General features: G+C 32.1%; 1 protein-coding gene across 1 annotated transcript in view; it reads left to right on the top strand.

The window, feature by feature from the left end:
• Positions 1 to 23,440, top strand: part of LOC126890471 (histidine-rich glycoprotein-like) — a 43,523-nt gene extending 20,083 nt beyond the window's left edge. Inside the window, exon 3 of the mRNA XM_050659436.1 lies at positions 22,912 to 23,440. Coding sequence (XP_050515393.1) covers positions 22,912 to 23,133 — 222 coding nt within the window. The 3' untranslated portion in view covers positions 23,134 to 23,440. The remainder of the gene's footprint in view (positions 1 to 22,911) is intronic.
• Positions 23,441 to 25,712: the final 2,272 nt, after the last annotated feature.

Genomic DNA, 25,712 nt, shown 5'->3' with positions numbered 1-25,712 from the left:
TGATTCGTTTGCGTCCGCCTTTATTAAATCTATCGGTAGTTTGTCGCTTTCAGCGGCTTTGCCATTTTTTTAGTTGATTTAGTGTGTTTTGTATTTCTTCTTTCGTAATTTCAACTGTTCTAATGTTTATTTCCTGTATTACATTATCTCCGTCTATATCTGGTGTTTGGAGTATATTTCCTCGCTGTGTTCTTTTCATCTTTGTATTATTTTATGTTCTGATTTAATTATATTATTTCCTTGTTTATCTTTGATTTGTTTATTACTGTTTAGTGTTTTCCCTGTCAAATTTCGGATGATATTGTACTGTATTTTCAGGTCGTTTTCTTGCGCAACTTTTTCTGACATTTTTACCATATGATTTACGTAGTATCTTTTGTCTTTTCTGGCTTGCTTTTTAACCGCTATATTTTTCTTTGTATTTCCTTTCTACTGCTTTTCCTTCTTCGGTTGCTTCTTTTTGTAACATTTTTTCTTTAAGTTTCTTTCTTCTCTTAGTTGCAATAGTCCAGAAAAATAAGGTTTTTGTCAGGACACTTGCCAGCCAGGTTGCAAATGGTTTTTTTTTTGGAGATATACCTATTACATTATAAATACAACAATGCCCGTCACAATTCGGACGAGAATTTTAGTTATTAACAAATAAGTGTCAAACATGACAGTTTTTTCGTTTAAATGGCTACAGGTAAAGATAACGTAATTAAATATCTTACTTAGATTATTCATCTTTTAGTAGATAAGCAAAGGTTTAAAATGGAAGTTTTTGAGTTTTGTTCTGATTATTTGTGATTTCAGAAATTGCAAAATAAAACTAAATTTCGAAAATAAAGAAATTGCTATAACTTTTGCAAAAATGAACTTAAGACTTTGATATTGCATGAAATGTTGAGTCAAACAGTCCACATAATGCACAAAAAATTGCAAGACGATTTGTCAATTAGTTTAAATTGCATTCGATTTGTTTATCACAACGAGCTTTTTTTGCAATGTTGTTCAGAAAATAATAATGATACAGTAATTCTGTGGAAACCACAGGAAAGAAGAATACTTACATTTTCAACTTATTTAAAAAATCAATAAAAAGTCATATTTACCATTCTGAAAACATTTTACGAAAGTAGAATCATTTTTGGCTTATAAAGAATTTGAATAACCATATTAACTTATTGACTAAATCTGCGTTGGGATTTGAAAAGCTGATATTTTTACACGAATTTTCAAAAAAAAACTTTTCGCCTAGGTTAATTACAAGGAAATTTAGCCACTTTTATTACTTATTTAATTTACAGTTATGTACTTCTATATACATAAAATTCTCCTGTAACAGTGTTAGTTATCATATTCCTCCGAAACGGCTTGACCGATTTTTATGAAATTTTACACATATATTATGTAGGACTGAAAATAGATTGTAATCTATTATTTATACCTACCTATAAGTTATAAGGGGGGTTACCCTCTGCCACTTTTTTATTGTTTTAGAAAACATTGTCTACCTTAATTTTATAGTGTGTACCATTAAAACTATATATACAACCCTTAATTTTCACCCTTCTATCACCAAGACCCTATTTTTTAATACCCTATTTATTTACATCTATAAAATTTTCCTGTCGTAGTGTTAGTTACCATAATCCTCCGATACCGCTTGAACGATTTTTATGAAATTATATAGGTATACTCGAAGGTCTTAGAATCATAATTATCGGCCCCATAACATTTTGTATTAAGCGCAACATATCTTTGAAAAATAAATTTCATTTTTTGAGTGCACGGATTTTAATAATTCCCCTCCACCGACCATGAGTCGAATTCTGTGGAGTTATTTTTAAAGATATATTAATCACTCTGTTCAAGTTTACTCAATCTTGTAGATATAAACTGTATACATGCCTTGAACTTCAAAATAGTGCTAGTTAGCTTTCTTAATTGTTAGGAACAAACTAGCTGTGAATTAAATAAAAAAAGTAGCTAACTTTGACCGTAATTAACCAAGGTGAAAGTTTTTTTACATTTATGTAAAAGTACACATCGAAAACAATGTGATAACTACACTGTATTTACTACAGGGGTATTTCCTGTACACCAACAATCAGCAAAATATACGGAAGAACCTTAAAAAACCGAATAGAAGACGAATACAAGAAAATGGAAGCAGAAGAACAAGCAGGATTTAGATCTGGAAGATCTCACTTGATCACCTTTTTGCAATCGCACAAGTCATGGAAAAGACAACAGCGATTAACCAAGAGATTCATTTCGTATATTATATTGATCTGAAGAAGGCATACGACAGTGTACCTTCGGTAAAGTTATGGGAGGCAATGGAGGATACAAATATAAACATGTGAAAACGAAATGTGAAAAGTGAAAACTACCCCTAACTGTAAAAAATTATAAAACAACATTTCTAACTTTAATAATGTCTACATTTGGTTTTTATGCTTTAAGATATACTTAAAACCACCCTTGTTAGAGCTATATATAAAAAATTTACTTATCCTAAAAGAATCATTTCAGCTTGCATCGATTTACATAAAAATTTGGGATTAGGATCATATCACCCTGTACTTCATATTCTATATCATGCTTAAGGGCGTTGATTATTTTAGGGGTGTAACCTACCTCTTATTGACAAAAATTTTATAAAAACATTGTAAATTTTAATATGGGTAAACTTTGGTTTTGATGGGTTAAATAATGATTGTTTTATACTTTAGGATAAAATATCATATTTCAACCCTTAAAAACCACCCTTAATAACATCACAATTTTTATAAGTAGATAATTTAATAGATCTATACAGAAAAAAAGTAGAATTAAAGAATTACAAAAACATTTATTTACACAAAAATACGAATTTACAAATATGTACAAATACAAATAATTTTTTAGTCATCTTCCAGTATATCAACCGATTCTGTGGTATTATACATACAGTGAAAATTATCCATGAGCGGACTATTCGATATTTCAAAAAAAAATCGTTTTTTGAACATGGCTCCTTCATTTTTGACGATAAAAAGTTTTTTCAATAATAATTCTGTAGGATTTTTGACGAGTTCTAAGACCGTGAAAACTAAATTCTGTAAGATCCCTTAGTTTTTAATTGGGGTGAGTTTAAAAGACTCGAATAATGGGGTGTTTGCTCGTAAATAGAGGCTTTAAATAGCTATAGTATCTCGCTAACTGTTCACTGCAATGAAAATCTATGCACAAGAGAATTTTACTTATTAAATAATAAGCGAAAATTTAGTAGTCCAAAATTTTTTTCGTATCTCCAGTATTTTCGGAGATATTTTGAAATAAAAGGTGACAAATAGGAAATTGCAAAAAATCAATTTTTCTTCAAGTCAAATTTTTCTAAAATTAGGCCTTTTAAATAGGTCAAACTTCTTGGGTGTATTGATAATACGAATATAAAGGGAACTACAGAAAGGTGAAGACCAATTTTTAATCAGTAGGGTAGTTAGGGGGTTGTTTTCACTGATGATTTTTTCATAGAGAATAGCAGGTACAAACCTTTTTTTTTTGATCACAAGTCGCTTAATTGTCATTCTAGGAGGTTCATATTACTATTTTTTGATAGGTCTAACAGTACACCTACTTAAAAATATTATTTAAGTTTAATTTAATTTGTGTTACTAAAAGATGCATTTTTGATATCTACAGTTTTTTTGATTAAATGCATATTTTTCGAGGTATTCTCAAAAAACCATCTAAAAAAGTCGATTTTTTCGTCGAAAGACTGTTACTTTCAAGCGCGATTAACTCGAAAAATACTAGTTTTACGAAGAAAATGTAAAAAACATTTTTTTTAGAATTCATTTTTACATCGATTTACATGGTTAAAATATAATAAAACATTCCCGTCCCCGAGATGGGGTGGCAACCACCCCAAGCTTTTAGCGTACAGCCGCATGATATAGAAAATGATCCTTGGACTATTCCCTACCTTCTGTGAAAATTTCCACTAAATCCCTGCATTTTCTCGACTATAGAAGGAGGAGAAACAATCAGTAAATGTAACGAATATAAATACCTGGGTATGAAAATCACGAATGATGGAACACTGGACGGAGCCATTAAAGAACGAAATACTCAGGGCAGGAAAGAAATTAGGCTCCTAAACTCAGTAATCTGGGACAAGCAGATAAACAACCAAAACAAGAAAAAAATCTATAACGCCGTCGTGAAAAGCATTATAACATACAGCTGCGAAGTATGGCATATGAAGGAAAAATCAAAACAAATGTTAGATGTCACTGAAATGGATTTCTGGAGCAGAGCTGCAGGAATATCAAGAAGAGAACATGTCACCAATGAACGGATACGAGAAATAATGAAGGTCACAGATACACATACAATAAATGACGAAATCAACGAAATACAACTACGATGGTTTGGTCACGTACAAAGAATGCATGAAGACAGAATCACAAAACAAGTGCAAAACTAGAAACCGCAAGGTAGAAGAAGAAGAGGTAGACCGCGAAAAATTTGGCAGGCAGGAATAAACAAAGCAATGGATGAAAGAGGTCTGCAAGTAGATCAATGTGCGGACAGAGAGGAATGGAGAACGGGTATCGGAAGACGGAGAAGGTTATAAACCGATAATACAATAATAATGTAAAAGTACCAGGTTTTTAAATCTTAAAGTCTAGGGATGGTGCATGGCGGTTGTTGAACAAAAAACCGGGTTTCGGTTATACCGTTTTTTTTTACTTACGGTTTAACCTGGCGGTTATAATCGGTCAAATAACCGGTTGTTCCAAAAACCGGTTTTCGTTTTTTTAATCAAAAGCAAATACTCAATAGGTTATAATGTTACATTTATATTGCACTTTAGTTTGCTCAATTTTCCTCCAGAAAAATTCCCCAACCAATTCAACCTATAAAAATTTTCCCAGGCGCTTTCAAATTACCCTAAAAATGGGCCAAAGTACCCCAATCTCTGATTCGTCGCTCGTTGTAGACGGCTTCGGCGTATATTGCGTTGTGAATAATTGGGATATTCTCAAAAATGATGATCCTACCGATCTACCGGAATGTCCCTTGGATCTATCAACTATCAAGTTTAGAAAAATATTCAAATGACTTATATTTTACTTAAAAATTAATTCGATAAACCAATTCATTATTTACTTCTCTATTGCCATCAAAAAATTTCAGTAGGTAATATTTTTTAATACGTTTGTATAATAGCTACCTTTTATTTCCTAATATTTAAAAATTACATATTGGAGATTCCTAATCGTATTTCGGTATTCATATTTCATACAAGAGTCAAGTCTCAAGTACTCAAATATAAACAATTTTTTAGATGATGGTTGGAATATCGATTTCAAGCAGATCACTTACTTTTTTATGTAAATTAACATCTGAAACTATATACCTATTCCCAAAATTGTTTCATAAAAGCTGATGTGACAATTTCGTCCAGTTCTCTATTAGTAAATAAAAGTTGAATTACGGTTGTTTGGGTTAATTACTTATTACTTCGCATATTATTTATAACACACATGATTGAGATCGAAGATAGATAGAAATTTCTTAATTTTTCTCTAAATAAATTTTTTTTCCACAGGTAACTTATTCGGTTTTTCGCCGGTTATTACTTTAAAAAGAAAAAACCGGTTATAACCGGGAAAAAAACCGGTAAAACCGATTGTTTCGAATTAAAAAAACCGGTTTTAGGTTATAACCGGTAGGTTTTTCCCATCCCTAAGTCGATTAATTTAGTTTGCAGCCAATACTAACAAAGTTATTCAAATTGTTTATAAGCCAAAAATGACTCTACTAAAATATTTTCGGAATGATAAAAATGACTTTATATTATTTTTTTAAAAACTTTGAAAACATAAGTATTCTTTTTTCATGCTGTTTCCACAAAATGGCTATATCATTATTATTTGATGAAGAAAGCATGCTTCATCATTGTAAAGAAAAGCTTTTTTTTATAAACAAATTGAATAAAATGTAAACTAATTGACGAATCGACTTGAATTTTTTTGTGTATTATCTGGACTGGACATAAACTATTTGACCCAATATTTCATGTAATATCAGTCTTAAATTTATTTTTGCAAAAGTTATAGCAAATTTTTTATTTTCGAAATTTAAGTTTTATTTTGCAACTTCCGAAGCAACAAATAATCGTACCAAAATTCAAAAACTGACATTTTTGACCCTTATTTGTTAATAACTAAAATTATCGTCCGAACTGTAACGGACATTTTTGTATTTATAATGTAATAGGTCTATAGTACCTATCCAAAAAATCCATTTGCAACCTGGCCGGTCAAGTGTTCCGAACGTATATTTTTGCCTTATTTCCCTGGAGAACAATGTGTCTCCGGTTATCCATTTTTATTCACTTTTTTTTTCATCCCTATAATTTCGTTTGCAGTTTTTGCATAATGTCCTTGAAGTTCTTCCATATTTTTTCCACTGTTTCCTCATGTTGGGAAACTGCTGTTCGGTTTAATTTCAGTCTTTTTGTGAATTCGATTCTTGTGTTTTCTTGTTTAAGAGCTTCCACATTGTATCTTCTTCTTGTGTTTACTTTTCGGTTTTTGTCTTTGGCTAATTTCATCTTTATTTTGGCCCTTACTCGCATGTCTTTGATATGTTTAATTGCAGACCAAATATTTGACTTTTGTTTTCAACCAGTCGTATAAGATCAATCAGCTCTGATTGACTATTTGCAAGAAGGGATGTGTCATCTGCGAAACGTAGGTTGTCTATTTTATGATTATTTATTGAGATGCTTTTTTCCCATCCTTCAAGTGCTCCTCTCATAATATGCTCTTCATATATATTGAATAATCGTGGAGATAGTATACATCCCTGTCTGATACCCTGTTCTGGATGAAATTCGTTTGAAAGTGTGTCAAGCACTTTAACTGATCCAATAGTGTGTTCGAATAGTTCAGTTATAAGCGAAATAAGGTGTTGGGGTACGCCTACTTCTTTTAGTATAATAAGTGTCTCCACTTGACCCTGTAGAACGCCTAACGATAGTCTATAAAGCATATGTACAGTGGAATATTGAATTCCCTAGATTTTTCGATTATCTGTCTTATATTCAACAGGTGTTCTCGAGTACCTCTACCTTTGGTAAATCCAGTTTGTTCTTGTGGAATTTCTCTTTGAAGGAATGTTTTTAGTCTCTCATTGATTATATGTAGTATTATTTTACTGGCATGTGATATAAGAGAAATAGTTCTATAATTGTCGCATTTATGGAAGCTGCCTTTTTTATGAATTGTTGTTATTGTAGATTTTGTCCAGTCTTCAGGCCATTGTTTAGAATGCCATAATTGCCATATTTGGTTACAGAGTAGATGAAGTAATTTTACGCCAGTTTCTTCTGTGGCTTTGAGTATTTCTGCTGTTATCATATCTGGACCTGGTGCTTTATTATATTTGAGCTTAATGATCGCTAGTCTTACTTTATTTTCAAGTATATCAGGTTCTTCTTCTACCTCATCAAAGATTTGGTTAATAGGTTCTTGGGGTTAATCATGTTTATATAGGTCCCTGCAATTCGATCTCCATGTCTCTGCTATATTTTCTCTGATTGTTCTCAGTGTTCGAGTGTTGTCTTCTATGGCCCAAGTTCTGGCTTTGAATTATTTTGTTAAGTAGCGTATTTTTCTAAATAGATCTCTCGGCTGATTATTCTGATCATGTCTCTCAATTTCTTTGCATATACTTTGATAGTACAGTTTTTTTCTGCCTTGCATCTTCGCTTTACTTTTTAATTGAGGTTTCTTAAACTAGGGTTTTCCCTTTCACTATGCATACCACTTTGACAAAGATTTCTTCTATTCTCAATGATCTGAAAGGTTTCATCTGTTATCCAGTGTTTCCGTTTCACAGGAGTATTTATCTTTGGATGATCAGTTGGTGTTGTTACACAATGTTTAAAAGTCTCCCATATTTCTTGTGATGTTCCGTGACGAATAGAGGGCATTATTTTATGTACTTCCTGGAGAAGTTCGTCCTGCTTTTTTTTAGTTCTACCTAATGATCTATCTGATTCTATCTATGATACAGGTGGTGACATTATAATTGATATATTATAGTATGAGAATAGAAAAATTATATTATTAAAAATATTGTAATAAAAAATTCTATCTATATATCTATAAGCGAGGTTCCTACAGCCTCTGCTACTTTTCGCATTTCGACCGCTATCTTTTTCTGTCCATCCATTCGTCTTCTTTGATGGCTTTATCTCTCATGATGTATTCTACATGTTCTTCCCAGGTAACTAAAGGCCTTTCCCTTCTTCTTCTTTGTTGTGGTATGCAATTTAAAGCTTTCTTTGACCATTTATCTTCATTCATTCGTTTGACGTGACCATACCACACTAGTTGTCTCGTTTTAATTCTATCTACACTGAAATCTACAGTTTTTGTCCTTCCTGATGCGATCTTTTATATACCACACGCTCTCCTTAGATAATATATTTCTACTACCTACTTCTATTCTCTTTTTATCTTTTTTGCGATCTGTCAAACTTCTGCTCCATAAGTCAAAATAGGCTCTACCAAGGTACGATAGATTGTTGTTTTTTGTCTTATCTCTTTAGACCATAGTAGAGAGCTTAGAATGTTTACCGCTATTTGGCCCTGCTGTGTTCTGTTTTCGATGTCTCTTTTGCCTTCTTTAGATAATATAGATTCAAATTATTTATATTCTTTAAATGTATTTGTGGTTCTAATTCCTAAATCTGGATCTTCTAATAAAGAATTAAGAATTAAATTCTAACACTTCTATAATATGTTACAATTGAGCAATTAGACCACCAGTTTCGGCAACTGGTTATGATAAATTCATCAATTTTAATGAACATACTTTTCATTTGTTTTTATTTTTGCAGTAAGAAATACACTGTTAATTATACAAAGAGAATATCATTAATCTGTCACAATAATTGTTTTAAAATACTACAATAATCATTTATAAAAATATCCGAAGTCTAAATACCAACATTTGAGGTGGCAACAGCGTAGTAGAAGCCATGAGGACATAAACTGAAATATACGGATTCCGCGACAACCTTAAAATGAATAAATATATATTTGGACGTCATCAAAACCGTTAAAGTGATTTTATATATACAGCAAGCGAACGTGGCGCGCCTGACGGCAACTGCCCCAAGTAATGTGTATATTATTATACAGATAACGTGTCTGAGGACATCCGGCCAATATTTTGTTCAGGCAGTGTAGGAAGTGGTACCTTTCACCTGCGATAAATTTTAGAGAAAATCCTCGTGGCAACCGTATATCGGAGTCCACGAAGACCTGGACGCCACGAGAGACTACAGTTTAACATGGGGGGACGTCATGAGATGCTAAAAATAAATATATATATATATATATATATATATATATATATATATATATATATATATATATATATATATATCCTACTATCTTCCTAGCGTCCATACATTGCCCGATAACTATCCACTCGGCGTCCGTGGAAATCGAGCGTCCGTATACGGACGCCGAGATGAAACCTTAATAAAAATTTGTCATTGGTCAGTTTTCTTAGAATACTTCTTCTTCTTTTTGATGCCGTTGACTAATAATACGAGTGCACAAGTTCTCTTCATGTACAGAAGAACTTAGATTACTATAATCAATCATTAAGCGAAATTATTTCGGACGCTTAAAAGATAGTTAAGTAAATTTTTCGTATACTGTAGCGTATAAAGTAGTGTTAACTGTTTATCACCAGAGGCGCTCTTTTCAATATACGTATACTTTTAGGTATACTGCATTTTATGTTTACGATTTCTCAGCGTCCATTAAATAAACTCAAGTTTTGATCTTGCCACTTCTGAGCGTCGTAGACTTGGCAACCGTGGCCAACGTAGTATTTAGGAGGAGTTCACTGCGGAAGGAGGACTAAGGCCCGTAATTCTTTAAAAATTTACTGCCGACATTGAACAAACTTTTTGCACTGGTTAAAATATGGTTTTCATCCAATTTTGAAAAAATGTGAAAATGTTGAATTATCCACGTCCGTCTGTCGGTAAACACAACTCCTCCTTTACTATACCAGCTAGAATGACAAATGCGGCGTAGAATAAAAGCTAATAACCCAAGAATGGTACCTACTAATGGTAGGAATTTGACCTAGAACTTCCGGATTTAGAAATACAACCGGAAGTACTGTTTTCAACTCACCGGAATAGTACAAGCGATATATTATTCGACGCGCCTTAGCAAGAGGAAAACAAATATATTCATCCGGTTTCATGACTGTCTGTGCGTCTGTCCGTCCGTCCGCAAATATATCTCCTCCGTTATTAATACGGATGGAATGACAAATGAGGTGTCGAATGAAAGCTTATAACCCAAGGATGGTATCAAAGATGAAAAATTTGAACTCGGATTTCCGGTTTTAAATTTGCGACCGGAAGTACCGTTTTAAAGTCACCGAAATAGTATAAGCGATATATTATTCGACGCGCCTTAGCAAGACGAGAACAAATATATATATATCCGGTTTCATGACTGTCTGTCCGTCTATCCGTTCGTCCCCGATTATTATAATACAGATAATATTATTATCAGATAATTTTATCTGTATCCATTATTTTATCATATTTTATCTCCTCCATTATTAATACAGATAGAATGACAAAAGAGGCGTCGAATGAAAGTTTATAACCCAAGGATAGTACTAAAGATAAGAAATTTTACGTCGGACTTTCGGATTTAGTGTTGGAATCAGAAGTTACTGTTTTAAAGTCACCGAAACGGTATACGAGATATATTATTCGACGTGCCTTAGCAAGATAAAAGCAAATGTATACTTTTGGTTTTTATATCATTTCCGGTTAAAAAGTTCAAACCGGAAGTGCCATATTATAGTCGCAGAAATAGTATATCTGACATAGAAGCGTATTGAAAAGTCGCGCTTGATTTTTTAGTTCCGGTTTTGAAGTAATTTCCGTTTAATTTTGTGCTTACATTCAACCGCTGACGTCTTCCCAACGCACCCAATGATAGAGAAGATGAGGATGATGTTAATATGGAGTGAGTAAATTATATGATAACGTGAAAATCGGCGGACACAAAGTGCCAAATCCGAAAAGTGTGTAAGTAATAGTCAGACAAAAAGTGAAAATTAGGTAATAGTGCGAAAAATTGCAACTAATTGTTGTATACTAATATACAGGGTGAGTCATCAGTCACCACTAACGGGACGGAAGATTACAGCGAAAGGGTAAAAGGTTCGAAAAAATTTTAAATATAGCTTGTAAGTTAATAAAATCTAAAGTAAAATGTAACGTACAGTATATAAACGAATGGACACTAAATAGAAAAAAATAATGGAATAGCCACATAAGAAGAATGGAGGAGTCACGTGTGCTCAAAATAGTAAGAGATAAATCACCAATCGGTAGAAGAAGTATCGGCCAACCTTGCAAAAGATGGAGTGACAACCTTCCATAGAAGTATCAATCCGCCAATGAACAAGCCGGATTGCTTATAAAGAGGATAAGGAAGAAGAATAAGAATAAAAAATATAACTTCGATACGTCGCAATTTATTGAGATATCCTGTAATAAGCTGAAATTTATTGGGACATCCTGTATATTTCAAAATAATTTTATAATGTAGGTTTTATCAAGTTACAGACTAATAATTTAAAAAGTTTTACTCTTTCGCTGTAATCTTCCGTCCCGTTAGTGGTGACTCACCCTGTACTTATACAAGGAAAAATTTTTATGGAAGTAATTATTGTTGTTATTATTTACATCAAAATAAAATTAAAGCTGCACTTGTTTTTTATCGTTTAGTTACATCTTATCTAAAGCATTAATAAACATGTAATGCAAGAATTAGTAAAACTATTTTTATCAGATCTACATTATTTATACCATACCTATAATTTCTGTCTATTAAAGAAACAAAGTATTTATATTCCATACTTCTGTATTGTATTGTATAAATAAATATAACTGAAGTTAATATTTGTACAACGCTAAAAAATGTCGAATGCGAATGTGTCACATTCCTTAGTTTGTGTTGTAAAATTTATACAATTATTCAATTATGTAAACTGTCCAAAATACTAAACTGCTGAGAAGACGAAACGCACGTGTTTAAACTCTTGTGCGGATCTTGTATCAGTATTTTGCTTCCAAGAAATTCTTGTGGGATAATTTATTATTTCATTTTTAACAGATTTTCATTATTTGATTAAACAGGGTGTTTGGTAAAGAATGGGCCATAGCTTAACCTCAGGTTCCTGAGGTTAAAATAGGCCGATTTAAGCTAACTTACCTTAGTACAAAAGTTTATAATAACCGAGATACAGGGTGTCAAATTTAAACTTTTTTTTTATTTATTATTGAATATTTCCTGACAGGTATGAGACAACAACATGAAATTTGGTATGTGGGAGTTTTTTGGGTCGATAAAACTAAATTCCCTACCAAAAATTATGTATTGCCCAGAGGGCGACACATACGCCTTTCAGCACTCATTTCTTACGTTCAATTTGTTTTATCCCTCACTCTGTATCATTTTGACATTAAAATTTTTATTCTCCTATTAGTTTTACTTAAAAAAGGTATACTCCTTTCATCTCCATAAACTCAACCGTTTTCGAGATAAACGCATTTTAAATCTGCGATACACCATCATTTTTAGCATAATATTGTAGTTACACCCGAAAAATAACTTAAAACCATAAAATTATCCAAAAATGTATCGCAAATTTCTTCAAATGGAATTTGCGATGCAATGACATAAATTTAAGAACTAGCACAATTATTATGGTTTTAAGTTATTTTTCGGGTGGAACTACAATGATATTATGCTAAAAATGATGGTGTATCGCAGATTTAAAATGCGTTTATCTCGAAAACGGTGGAGTTTAGGGAGATGAAAGAAGTATACCTTTTTTAAGTACAACTAATAGGAGAATAAAAATTAAAAATGTCAAAATTATACAGAGAGAGTGATAAAAAAAATTGAACGTAATAAATGAGTGCTGAAAGGCGTATGTGGCGCCCTCTGGGCAATACAGTAGAACCTCGGTTAACCGATTTCCGGTATTTCGAGGCCATCCTATTTTATAAATTTTAATGAATTTTATAAATTATAAAAATGATAATTTATTCACATGTAGTGTATTTGAGATTCAACTGAGAGATCGTTCAAATTTGTCAGTTGCGTCTACTACTTGTAGCAAAATGTCGTCTTCCGATGACGATATAATTGCTTTAGATTCTGTTTTGTCTAAACTGAGAAGAAAGAGAGTTGGTGTACATCCTATTAATCGAGAATAATTAATTTATGGAGAATATCATGTATTTCAAAAATTAAAAGAAGATAATGAACGATTCTTCCAGTAGGTATATGAGAATGACTCAAGAGACTTTTATTTATATTTTGGAGAAAGTGGAGTATCATTTAAGGTGATACAGTAGCGATCAACAGGTAGCAAAAACGCGTTCCAAGATTGCGGCTGTAATTTTGAATATTTTTTCGAGATATTTGGCACACGTATTCGTAATATAATGAAGAATGGCGGTACAGAGCCCAATTTCAAAATATATTAATATGTGGAAATTACTCTGTAATTAAATACAATATTAAAAAAACGAGCCTGCACCGCCATTAAGAAGGACAAAAAAATACACTTTCTTCAAATAAACTTTTTTATCCGATGTGTCATTTTGGAACTACATACTAAAATTTTTTATTTCATTACTTGCCCTGTACCGCCATTCTTTATTATATTACGAATACGTGTGCCAAATATCTCGAAAAAATATTCAAAATTACAGCCGCAATCTTGGAGCGCGTTTTTGCTACCTGTTGATCGCTACTGTTTGATCTTAACTAAAAACTGGTGTAATTTACATAAGCAAGCTATCCTTCCGGAAGAAAGGCTTGTTATAACATTGAGGTAATTAGATTTGTTGTAAATTTATTTTGGGAAGAAAGGCTTGTTATAACATTGAGGTAATTAGATTTGTTGTAAATTTATTTTGGGAATACCTAAATCACACAAAATTACGGTTTCAATAAGATTGACTTTATTACTTTTGTTTATTATAATGTACAATTTATAAAATTAATCCATTGCCTCCTTATTCATTGTAAAATCACTGAACTCGCGCGACAAAAAGAGGGAATAAACTAAATTCTCATTCGAGTAAACATTAAAACCGCGCGGAAAAAACTAAATTATCATTCTAGCAAAAGTGGTCACGCGGGTTGAAGCGGTTGGCCCGCGCGGACCTGCTTTGACTATGTTCGTGTACATTTAAAGACGTGCATTCTTTTTGAAAACGTTTAAAAGCGGGTCCGCGCTGTTTAACCGTAAGCGGAAACCGCCTCCACTGTGTGCGCCGACTAACAATCGTCTTTATATTGTACTATATTTAGGTTACGTTCCGTGTTATCCGAGTTTTGCCGCATCCGAGGTACTCTCGGTCCCAATTACCTCGGTTAATCGAGGTTCTACTGTACATAATTTTTGGTAGGGAATTAAGTTTTTTCGACCCAAAAAACCCCCATATACCAAATTTCATGTTGTTATCTCATACCTGTCAGGAAATATTCAATAATAAATAAAAAAAAGTTTAACTCTGACACCCTGTACCTCGGTTATTATAAACTTTGTACTAAGGTAAGTTAGCTTAAATGGGCCTATTTTAACCTCAGGTACCTGAGGTATCGACAAGACTACCATTCATAAGGGTAGTTACCGATTACCGGATGACATATATATCAAACAACCAAAATATCAAAACTTCTCCTTTTAATGGAACAAGGTGGGGCTGCACAATTTAAAGGAAAGTCCTTAAACGATATAAATGTGGATCTTGAAGAAAATCTGTTAACTACCGATGAATATGCCAATTACAAAGGCAACTGATTTAATTCCAGAGGTAAATATTTGTGAAAATAAAGCTTCTGGCATTAATTCTAGTGTAGCTTTGTCAGGAGCAAGTAACTCCAGCAAAGAACAAAACAAAAAGGAAAAAAGGTCGTTGGTGCCCTGGAAAGAGGCACAGAAAACAGTTGTCATCAAATATTTTTCAGACCATATTAAAAATAAAAAGCCTCCTAAAAAAAGTGAATGTGAAATTTTAAAAGAAAAGTATTCAAAGTTATTGAGCAACAAGGATTGGCTCAAAATTAAGGTATTTATTTATTCAAAACCAGTACATGAAGAAAAAGTAAATTTAATGATTTTTTCATTTCAAAATTATGTAATTTTCAATTAATAAACCTTTATAAGTAAATTTTTTTATTAAATCGAACTGTCTAATTCTTTTGGTATGTCGTTAGACGTTCCCAATCCTTTAGAATACACTAATAAAACTCATTACCGATGGTTGTATCATACGGAAAACCAGATCACACTGTATCATTGTTGTGAAATATTGTGGTTTCCCAAAAGGTGTACACTGTGTAGTCTGTGAATATTTGTTATTCTATCACGAAACAAAGTTGGGGTTCATTGTGTGGAAGGAACAATGTCGAAACAGTCATAAGCAGTTTTTATTTAATTGAAGCAATCGATTCTATTTCATAATGACATCTTTTATCATAAAACAATGAAATCTTTTGAACATTGCAACAAAATTTATTACAATTTATTTCCAATACAGCAGTTTCGGCAAGTTCCATTTCTCAAGTAATGTACCTATCATTAAGTACTATTAAAAAATATAGTTTCAGAGAAATTTAAAATTTGTCGCAAATTATATACCAAATGTACAGTATGGTTCAAATGAAAAGAATAAATTCAAATATTTGGGTGAGTACGTTATCGGCCCGTCAAAAAATACGGACCGATAACGTACTCGCCCATAATGCAGCCCCAAACATTATCATAATAATGAAAATTAAGTTTATGTACTAGACAATTATTATGAAAAGTAGATTCGTCTGTGTAAACAATATACTTTTAAAAAAATCAGGTTCTTCTCCAACTTTATCAAAAGGCCAAAAAAGAAAAATTTAAACGTTTATCATAATCCTGTTGTATTAAATGCTGGTGTAGTTGAGTGTGATACGGATGATAGTGGTTTATCTTAAGTCTTCTACATAAACTCGTTTGACTGATTTCCAATTCTCCCGAATTTTTTCTCGTACTAGTATTTGGGTTTTCAGTAACAGAAAGTAGAACATCAAGTTCATGGAGGTCGTCACAAATCACTGCTTTATTTTCATTTGCCTTTTCGTATGTAAGATTACCAGTAGCACAGCACGGAATCTATTGAGAAATCTCAAAAACTTCCTTTTGTGGGTATTTTCTATCAGGATACTTTTGAGCGTAAACTTTAGAAGCTCAGAAACAATTTTTCAAACATTCCCCAATGCAAAGTACACTCCATGTCGACTCTTTCGTAGATAGCGTAATTCTTCATTTTTAGGAACAATTAAATCTAAATACTAAGCACGAATGTTTATATTTTTGACAATTACCAGACCGTAGTGGCATAAAACGCCAATGTCGTACAATGACATTAACTAACTACATCTTTTGTTTTAAAATCGATGTATTCATTAATAATTTATATAATTGTAAATTACGCAAAAACTGTGACTCCTTGTTATAGGACATCCTTATACCATTCGAAAGAGAAAAGTTTGTTTATTATTATGATTAATTAATATTCATGGTGTTCCATTTAAAATAAGCCTCATGTTACACATTGAATAATCCAATATAGTCCAGAGAAATAAGGTTTTTCTCGTGACACATCCCCCTCCAGGCCGAAACCAAATTTTTTGAGTAGTATGGACATCTATATTATTAACCTATATGTTTCCTGCAGCCGATTTTGATGATATACATAGTTATAAACAAATGAAGATCGAAAAACGGTAAATTATCGCTTTTTTCGTCTATTACCAAAAAGTTAAGCACTTTAAACAAATTTGAGAGTAAGAAACTCATAAATCGTATAAAAAACTTCAATATGGCATTCGCTGAATATGTCCAACCTTATTCGTTGCTTAGAAAATTGCAAAATAAATCATAAATATTGAGTTTTTTTAAATATTCGTAACTTAGGTAAAAATTAACTTAGAATCATCTTATTACGCGGAATGCCGAGACTTCTTGTACTTAAATTATATTTTAAATTTCAAAGCAATTGGTCAAATAGTTTAAAAGTTATTTAATTTATTTTTCCCAAATTCATTTTTTTTGCAACACTATAAGTCAGAAAATTATGAGGTTACAATAATACTTCGGACAGTTTATGAAAGAAGAACATTTATACTATTACCTTAATTAAAAATAAATGACAAAAAATAATTTTAAACAGTGTAAAATTATTTTGCAAAAACTTGTCCATTTTTTGCTTACTTATAAACAATTAGAATAACTTTTTAACCGTTACCCGTAGAAAAATTATTTTTTCATATTTAGAAAGACTGAATTTTTATACACATTTAGAAAGAAAAACAACTGTTCTAGGACATTTAGGGACAAAGTTAGCCCCCCCATTTTTTTAATTCACATGTTTTTGCAAAATTATTTTGCAATATCTATAATTATTTTTTGTCATTTTTTTTAAATTAAATTAATACTGTAAATTTTCTTCTTTCATAAACTATCCAAAATATTACTGTAACTTCATCATTTTCTGACTTACAGTGTTGCAAAAAAAATTAATTTTGGATAAACAAATTAAATAACTTTTAAACTATTTGACCAATTGCTTTGGAACTTAGGGTGTAATTTAAGCACCATAAGTCTCAGCATTCCATGTAATAAGAAGGTTCTAAGTTAATTTTTACATAAGTTATGAATATTTATAAAAACTCAAAATTTATGATTTATTTGGCAATTTTCTAAGTAACCAATAAGGATAGACATATTCAGCGAACGCCATATTGAAGTTTTTTATACGGTTTATGAGTTTATTACTCTCAAATTTGTTTAAAATGCCCAATTTTTTAGTAAGAGACGAAAAAAGCGAAAATTTACCGTTTTTGATCTTCATTTGTTTATAACTAGGAATATCATCAAAATCGGCTGCAGGAAACATATAGGTTATTATTCTAGATGACCATATTACTCGAAAAATTTGGTTTCAGCCTGGAGGGGGATGTGTCACCAACACGATATTTTCTCATTTCTCTGAACTAATAATGAAACTGTAAATTTTGAACACCCTGTAAACAAATGTTTAACAGTCAATCATGAAATACATTCAACCAATATCCAATTATTTAGCTGTAAGAGTAAATTTGTTACAATTGCTTAAATAAGTTGAGAATGAGTCTTCTTTTAAAACTTTACATTTTAAGAAAAGTCGACATAACTCGGAACACTCTGTACATAGGTGTAAGGAAGCCTTATGAAACTATACCTTATTTTTTACGCACAATTAGAAAATGCAACAAAATACATGTGTTCCATAAGAAAAAATATAACTTTAATACACAGCAATTTATTGGTACACCCTGTATATTTCAAAATAATTTTAAAATGTAGCTTTAATCTACTTACAAACTATTAATTTAAATTTTTTTTCAAATCTTTTACTATTTCGCTGTAATCTTCCGTCCCGTTAGTGGTGACTCACTGGTATAATATGCCAAAAAATTATAATTTAAAAATAAAAATCGGCCTGTTCCGGGATTTTTCCTTAAAGTCGCCGGCTTATGAAAAAACGAATTTATTCCTTTCATTTGCACCATACTACTGTATAATAACATATTATGTAAATACCAAATTCGATACGCTTTCGGTTAAGTATCAAATTACCTCTATTCTTCACACATGTAAAATGTTGAAACAGTATATTTTCATTAATCTAATATTGTGGAAATATGACATCGTCGCAGGGCGCCCACTAATCGCTAGAGTAAATTATACCGTATAATTGAAGGACGCCCAGATATCGAAAGAGTCAATTTTCGCGTATTCTCTGGACGCTAAGCGCTTGTTTTACAAAAGGACGCCGAGTGATGGAAAAGTTAAACTTGAGAAATGAATTCTCCTTGGACGCTCAGTGATCGTTCTGTCAACGGACGCCCAGCGGATAGTAGGATGCAAATATATATATATATATATATATATATATATATATATATATATATATATCGATAATACTAGATTACATTAATCTTTAGTAAAGGATACATCTATCGTTGGTGCATGATTTTTAATTGTTTACATAATCCACCTTGAATTTTTTACAGCTCAAGGTTCAATAAACTATACTCTATAATTTCAATTGATCTTATCGTGTCTAAAATTACTTAATAAACACACTTTGGGATTACCTTTTGGCATTTTAATTTTGATTGAGTGAGCGATTTTCAGGGTTAATGTTTCAATCATTAGGTATCAATGAAATAATATAATAAAGCAGTACTATGGGAATTGATCAGTCACGAAAAAAGAAAACGGGTATTCTTTTTAATAATGAAATAGTCAGTTTGTAAAATATAAAAATGTAATTTATTGTTCAAGGAGTATAGGGCTTTTCATCGACTGTCATTTGTTTCGAGCTTCTGTCATATGTTGTATAATTTGAGTATAATATTAATATACACGGAATATACGACATATGACAGAAGCTCGAAACAAATGACTATGAATGAAAAGCCCTATTGAAAAATAGTTAACACTTAAACACCGAGAACACTGATTTACACTGAGAGAAACTTATTTACACTGCGAAAAAGAACAGGATATTTAAAAATGTGGCGTTTAAAAGATTTCAACAGTTTTTAATATCTTACACTCAACGAAAAAGGTACGTAATATCAATAAAAATGTTAATTCAGGCAACAAACGCAATACTTAAAATTTGTCCAATTCTTGGTTTTATTGGGACAACAAAACTATGTTCATCAATTCATTATTTTCGTTAGTTGAGCCAATGTATTACGTTTATTGAATGGATGAACATTCATTATGTATACCATAATATCACTTGATTGGTATTACGAACTCTGTTTACTGAGTCAACGAACAATATTTATTGATATTACGAACTCTGTTCACTGAGTCAACGAACAATATTTATTGAAACAACAACGTCGTTAATTGACCGACGAAGACTATTCGTTGTGTCAATAACAGTGTTATTTCTCCTAACTTATTTCGTTTATTTCTACAATTATTTCCGTTTATTGTTATAATTAATTCCGTTCATTGCCACAATAAATACGGTTTTTCTTACAAGCAATTCTATTCATTCTTACAATCAGTTTCGTTCATTCCTACTATGAACGTATTTTATATTAATAATTACTGAATGCAAAAGCCCAATGTATGATATTAATTGATTAATAATAATTTTTTAAATCCGCCTTTTTTGTCCTTAACCTAAAGGACTTTACACTGTGTGATTTTTCATATGATTTCACTTATACAGTGTACTGGAATAAGTGTTACACTCCCCCACCCCTTATTAACTTATTTATTTTTAGCACATAAGCAAAACGCTCGGACAGGTCGATTTTTAAAATAATCAAAGTATATTATAACATCAATGTTTCGAACTTTACACGATCCCTCTTCAGGTGACAGGCGTGGCGTAACTTTGATTTTTTTAATGGGAAAGTACATCATGTAACAGCTGATTAAAAAGCGTTTGAAATAGTGATTCCAAAAATGTATACACTTTAATCCTTTTTGATATCACATTCATTTTTTTTGAATTCTGAGAAAACTAATAAGTATTTTTGAAAAATTTAAACGCAGAATAAAATATTACATTATTACCGAGGGCAGAAAGTCCCTTACAATAAACAAAAAGTTTCTGTTGAATGGTATGCCTATTTGAAATTAAAAATCATACTAAATTTGCTTCTTTCACCCCTGTGACTTATTAAAATAATCATTATAGAGGTTATCAGGGACTTCAGACCCTCGATAATACTGTAATATTTTATTTTGCATTTAAATTTTCAAAAATAATAATTAGTTTCCTCAGGATTCGAAAAAAAAATAATACATTTAAAAAGAATTAGACCGAAATTTCACGATAATAAACACACAAAAACTTCCTTCTACCACGGACTACACTTGAAAACGAAATGCAATTATTATTCGGCACTTCGGTAACACAGAGAAGCTAGGGGTATTACGATAAGGAAAAGCCGTTAACTTTCAAATGGTCAAGCAAAACACTGATTGTCTCAACAACTACGATTATTGTGACAATGAACGCATTGATTGTGGGTACTAAATTCAGTAGTAGATTTATTAATGCATTCGTTGTCACAACAATCAATTTACATCTATTCAATAATCATATATTACTCTATAATAACAACATTTGTACATTGTTTTAATGAAATCTGTACGTTGTCACGATAAACCAAGATAATTGCTTGTCATCTACGAAATCAAGAACGTGAGTTGCTTCCAGAATTAACAGTATTTATTAAATATACGAAACTAAATTATTGGCTGAATAAATTGAGTGTTGTTGATTAATGTACTCTAGTTATTCTCACAATTATTATTCAATCATTGTGACAATAACCAAATACATTCTTCAATGTCTAAAAGTTCGTTGAAACAACAAATTAAATTGTTGTGACAACGAAATGCTATTCAGTAATCACTGTTAATCAATATTACGAACTAAATTTTTTTGAGTGTATATAATATGTATTGGTTTTCGCAGTAAACCTTGTGATGTACTAAATCCTTTGCGGAAGCCAGGTTGCTAATTATCAATTTCGCGAAGTCAATCAGCTATTGATAATTCTCATAAACATTAAACACTTGACTTAGCAACGATTAAGGTGTATAATTCTTTTGTTCGCATCTGTCCACTTTATTGTATAGAAGTATCCTAGTTCCAGTCTCTAGGGATTTTGCTATTTTGGATACATCTATTAAAAAGCTCTGGTACCTAGCATTGAGATTTTTTACTGTCTTGCTTGTTCTCCAGATGTGAATTAACCCGTCGTATTCTATAATAGGAGCTTTACTGTTTTTAGCTCTTTTAAAGCTCTTTATATTTCGAATCTCTCTATATTTAATTACGTCTGATCCTACGTTTATTGTTCTTTTGACATTTGCTTTTATTGATTCATTAAGCTTGCTTTGCGAGCTGTACAAGGTTTTGTAGAAGTCTTCAACTATCACTGATATTTTATATTTCTCGTATTCTTCCTTATTATTGTTGTCATTAATTTTGATAATTTTCTAAACACTCCCATCAAGATCTTCCACGGTTACATAAGTCACTTATCTTACACCAGTCTTCTACACATCGGCGACAATTAATCCAGTAAAATCTGTCTCGAATTCTGGCCAGTGTCCTTTTTACTCCAAAATGTTCTCCAGAAAGGCTGCTATGAAGTTCTTGCAACACACTTTTAATGTGTGATTTTGGTTATACCAATTGTTGAACTGTTCGTAATCCATCGGGACTTTCCCACTTCCAATATATATGTAATAGATCATTGGAAATATACAGAGATTCTCATTAAGCCCAGTGTGCCTCTATAATTCAACTTTGTTTGGTTATTTCCTGCCGAATAGGTCGTATATATTACATTTTTAAGCCATTCTTCTACGACTTTTAAGTTATTATCTTTGTTTTGACTACTTCAAAAAATTTTCAGGGAAGTCTAATCATTATCTTCTTCGTGTTTAACGGTGGTCATTTGGAGAATTACTTCTTCGGCTACATTCTCTTTTTCTTCAAAGTGACACTGACTTTGAACCTATTATACGTTTAAACCGTCTTGAAATTTTTATAATTGTTCAATTAAAATATTCTACACAATTAACACCTGTTTTCTTAACTTTTCTATTTCATGTTTACTAATCGCTAATTTAGTATTCAAATGAGCAACTTTAGATTCCAGAGATACATTTTAGATATAATTTCTTCGCTCTATTTACCTATTATTTGACTTTTAGGATCCACCCAAATACGAGTTCAAGTACGGAATAGAAGACCCCAACACCGGAGATGCAAAGAACCAGTATGAAGTTAGAGACGGAGACGTGGTCAAAGGGCAATATTCACTTGTCGATGCCGACGGCAGCCTTCGTACTGTGGAATACACTTCCGATCCACACCATGGCTTTCGTGCAGTTGTCCACAAAAGCGGACAAGAGTCAGTCGCTTATGGACATTAAACAAAAACATGTACAATACGTTTAGTTTTTGATTAGATATAGGCCACTGAAGGAAGCGCAAAAAACGGCAACATTGCTTGTTTCACTATCGTTGTGAGGAATTATGAATGACGGCGGAGGACGGAGCGATAGAGTTATAAATTGACGAGAATCAGATGCATTAGCGTGGAAAGAGGGAACCGTCTCCTGATAGACGGGGCGCAATGTTGCCATGCATAGAGAGTATATCTAATTTAAAACTAAATATGCAGTATATTATTCTAACCCAATAAGGTGTTCGTCTCCTACATATTATGCTCTATTTAATTTTATTTATTTATCAATATTCAAACGTGCAATTACTTTTATATTGCTGTAACTTTTAAATATTGTATAATTATCATTTTACTTTATTATCATGTTACTAAAGTAACAATAAGTAAAGGTAACAGTTTAGGTAAATTCCTTTCTGTGCCAAACATATAGGAAAAGAATGAGTTTGCAGGATTGTAAAGTAACTGTTTATTATACCATTGCTCAATAAGTGGGTACCTAAATATAAAAGATATTTTGTAGAACTCAACATTGTAACAAACATTATAATAATATCATTTTGTACTATAGTTTTTAATAAACATATATTTTTGTACTACTTCCGTTTTTTCATTATTTCATTTTTATTATCAATATATTATTCTATGTGACCCATAGTATGTTAAAAAAATGGACGGAGGATCAAAATATGTCAAATCTAATGCTAAACAAAGAACTATTTTTATATCAACAGCAAGTATATTGTGGCATATTGGGGCAGTTTTAATTGTGGAAGAGGTTAAAAATTTGGAGCGGTCAGACCACGAAAACGGCACATTTATTTTGTCCGACAGAACAGACTTATACTCTCCGAACAGAGATTAAATTCTCATGCAAAATCAGACTGCTATTTATCACCTGTCATAATTCCTGTCAGTTGACGTATTCTACATATTCTCTCCTGTGATAAATAACAGTCTGATTTTTGCATGAGAGTTTAATCTCTGTTCGGAGAGTTTAAGTCTGTTCTGTCGGACAAAATACATGTGCCGTTTTCGTGGTCTGACCGTTCCAAATTTTTAACCTGTTCCACAATTAAATCTTCCCCTGTTCCAGTGTTCCCATATATCAAAGTTTGTCCGACTAGACACCCTTAAGGTATTAACAAATTTTCAGCTTGCTATTAATCAACTTTTTTTCACACGCGGAATCCAGACTTAATAGTCTCACGAAATGTAACTGATGATTTTTCATAGTCAGCAACGTCCAAGGTTGTTAGAGACATGAACACAATTCATTTAATAACATCCATCCCCCGACCAAGGTGGAAGAAGTTTATGTAGAGCATTTTTTTTTTTCAACATGTTACAAGCAAAAATTATAAAATATTTGTGGGATTCGTAATAAACACTGGAAAAAAAAACATATCAAGAGAGTATTGAAAGAAATGTATTCCTAGTTCGTCCTAAAACTGCCAAGAGCTGTACCAAAACGACTTTAAAAGTGGCGATAAAGAAATAGCAGACGACAAATTGATCCACAGCCTACATGCAGTGAAATAAAAGAAATTGACGATAACGAAAGAATGGCTGAACAATCAAATATTTATGAAACAAGACAAAGACAAGACACGATAAAAGTGAAACGAGACACGATAATCGACGACAATAAAATTGAAACGAGAGCTCAAGGCCCTAAAATCCAAAGCCACGGAATCCAAATATTCCCGGCCCCTCCACAATCAAAAATACCTGAATAGAATTTTAAAGACCTACATCCCAAATGTTTAATAACAAACAGAGGCAAACATGGAAGATAATGAATAGCTTGCATACGGACAATCATGACATACGACAAGCAATTAAAAACTTAAAGTTTATTAACAAAATGTGGTAAGCTTAATGATGAATCCCTACAAAATGCAGTCTGTTTGAACCACGATTAATGCCTGCGCAAATTGAACCTAAGCGAACACAAGCTGGCACCGGAGAGGTGCGTAGAGAGTTCTGCGCATCCTATATCAGTGAATACAGTGCCAGGGCCCGGATTACGAACACTCGATACGAATCCTATCCGCCATGTTTTCCCATAAGGCGCTACGGGAAAACATGGCGGATACGATGCGTATCGAGTGTACGTAATCCGGGCCCAGTTCTACACATGCGAACGTTTGTCATCGAAACACAGTTTTCTGGTGTCGTGGGACGCGTGACTCAATTCTTTTGATGTGGTTTTGGTTTAGAGATGGACGTAGAGAAGCTAATAGAACTCGTTCGGAATTATCCCTGTGTATATGATACCAGTAATAAGGATTACATGAGGACGAAACTTAAAGACGAAGTATGGGAGAAAATCGGAAATGAACTTCATACGAATGGTAAGTACAATTTACTGTGATAAATAAATATTAGTACAATATAATCAAAACCCAACACCGCTTTGTCATTAAAATTCTAATAACTTTATTAGGTACCTACTCGTAGACAAAATAAACGGCGATAACAGATATGCCTTTACAAGAATACATTATTAGAAAAAAAAAGGTTACTTAAAACGAATAGGCCCGG

Source organism: Diabrotica virgifera, chromosome 8, assembly GCF_917563875.1.
Source record: "Diabrotica virgifera virgifera chromosome 8, PGI_DIABVI_V3a".
In the NCBI taxonomy this organism is placed as follows: Eukaryota; Metazoa; Arthropoda; class Insecta; order Coleoptera; family Chrysomelidae; genus Diabrotica; species Diabrotica virgifera.
This window is presented reverse-complemented; position numbering and strand designations above follow the sequence as displayed.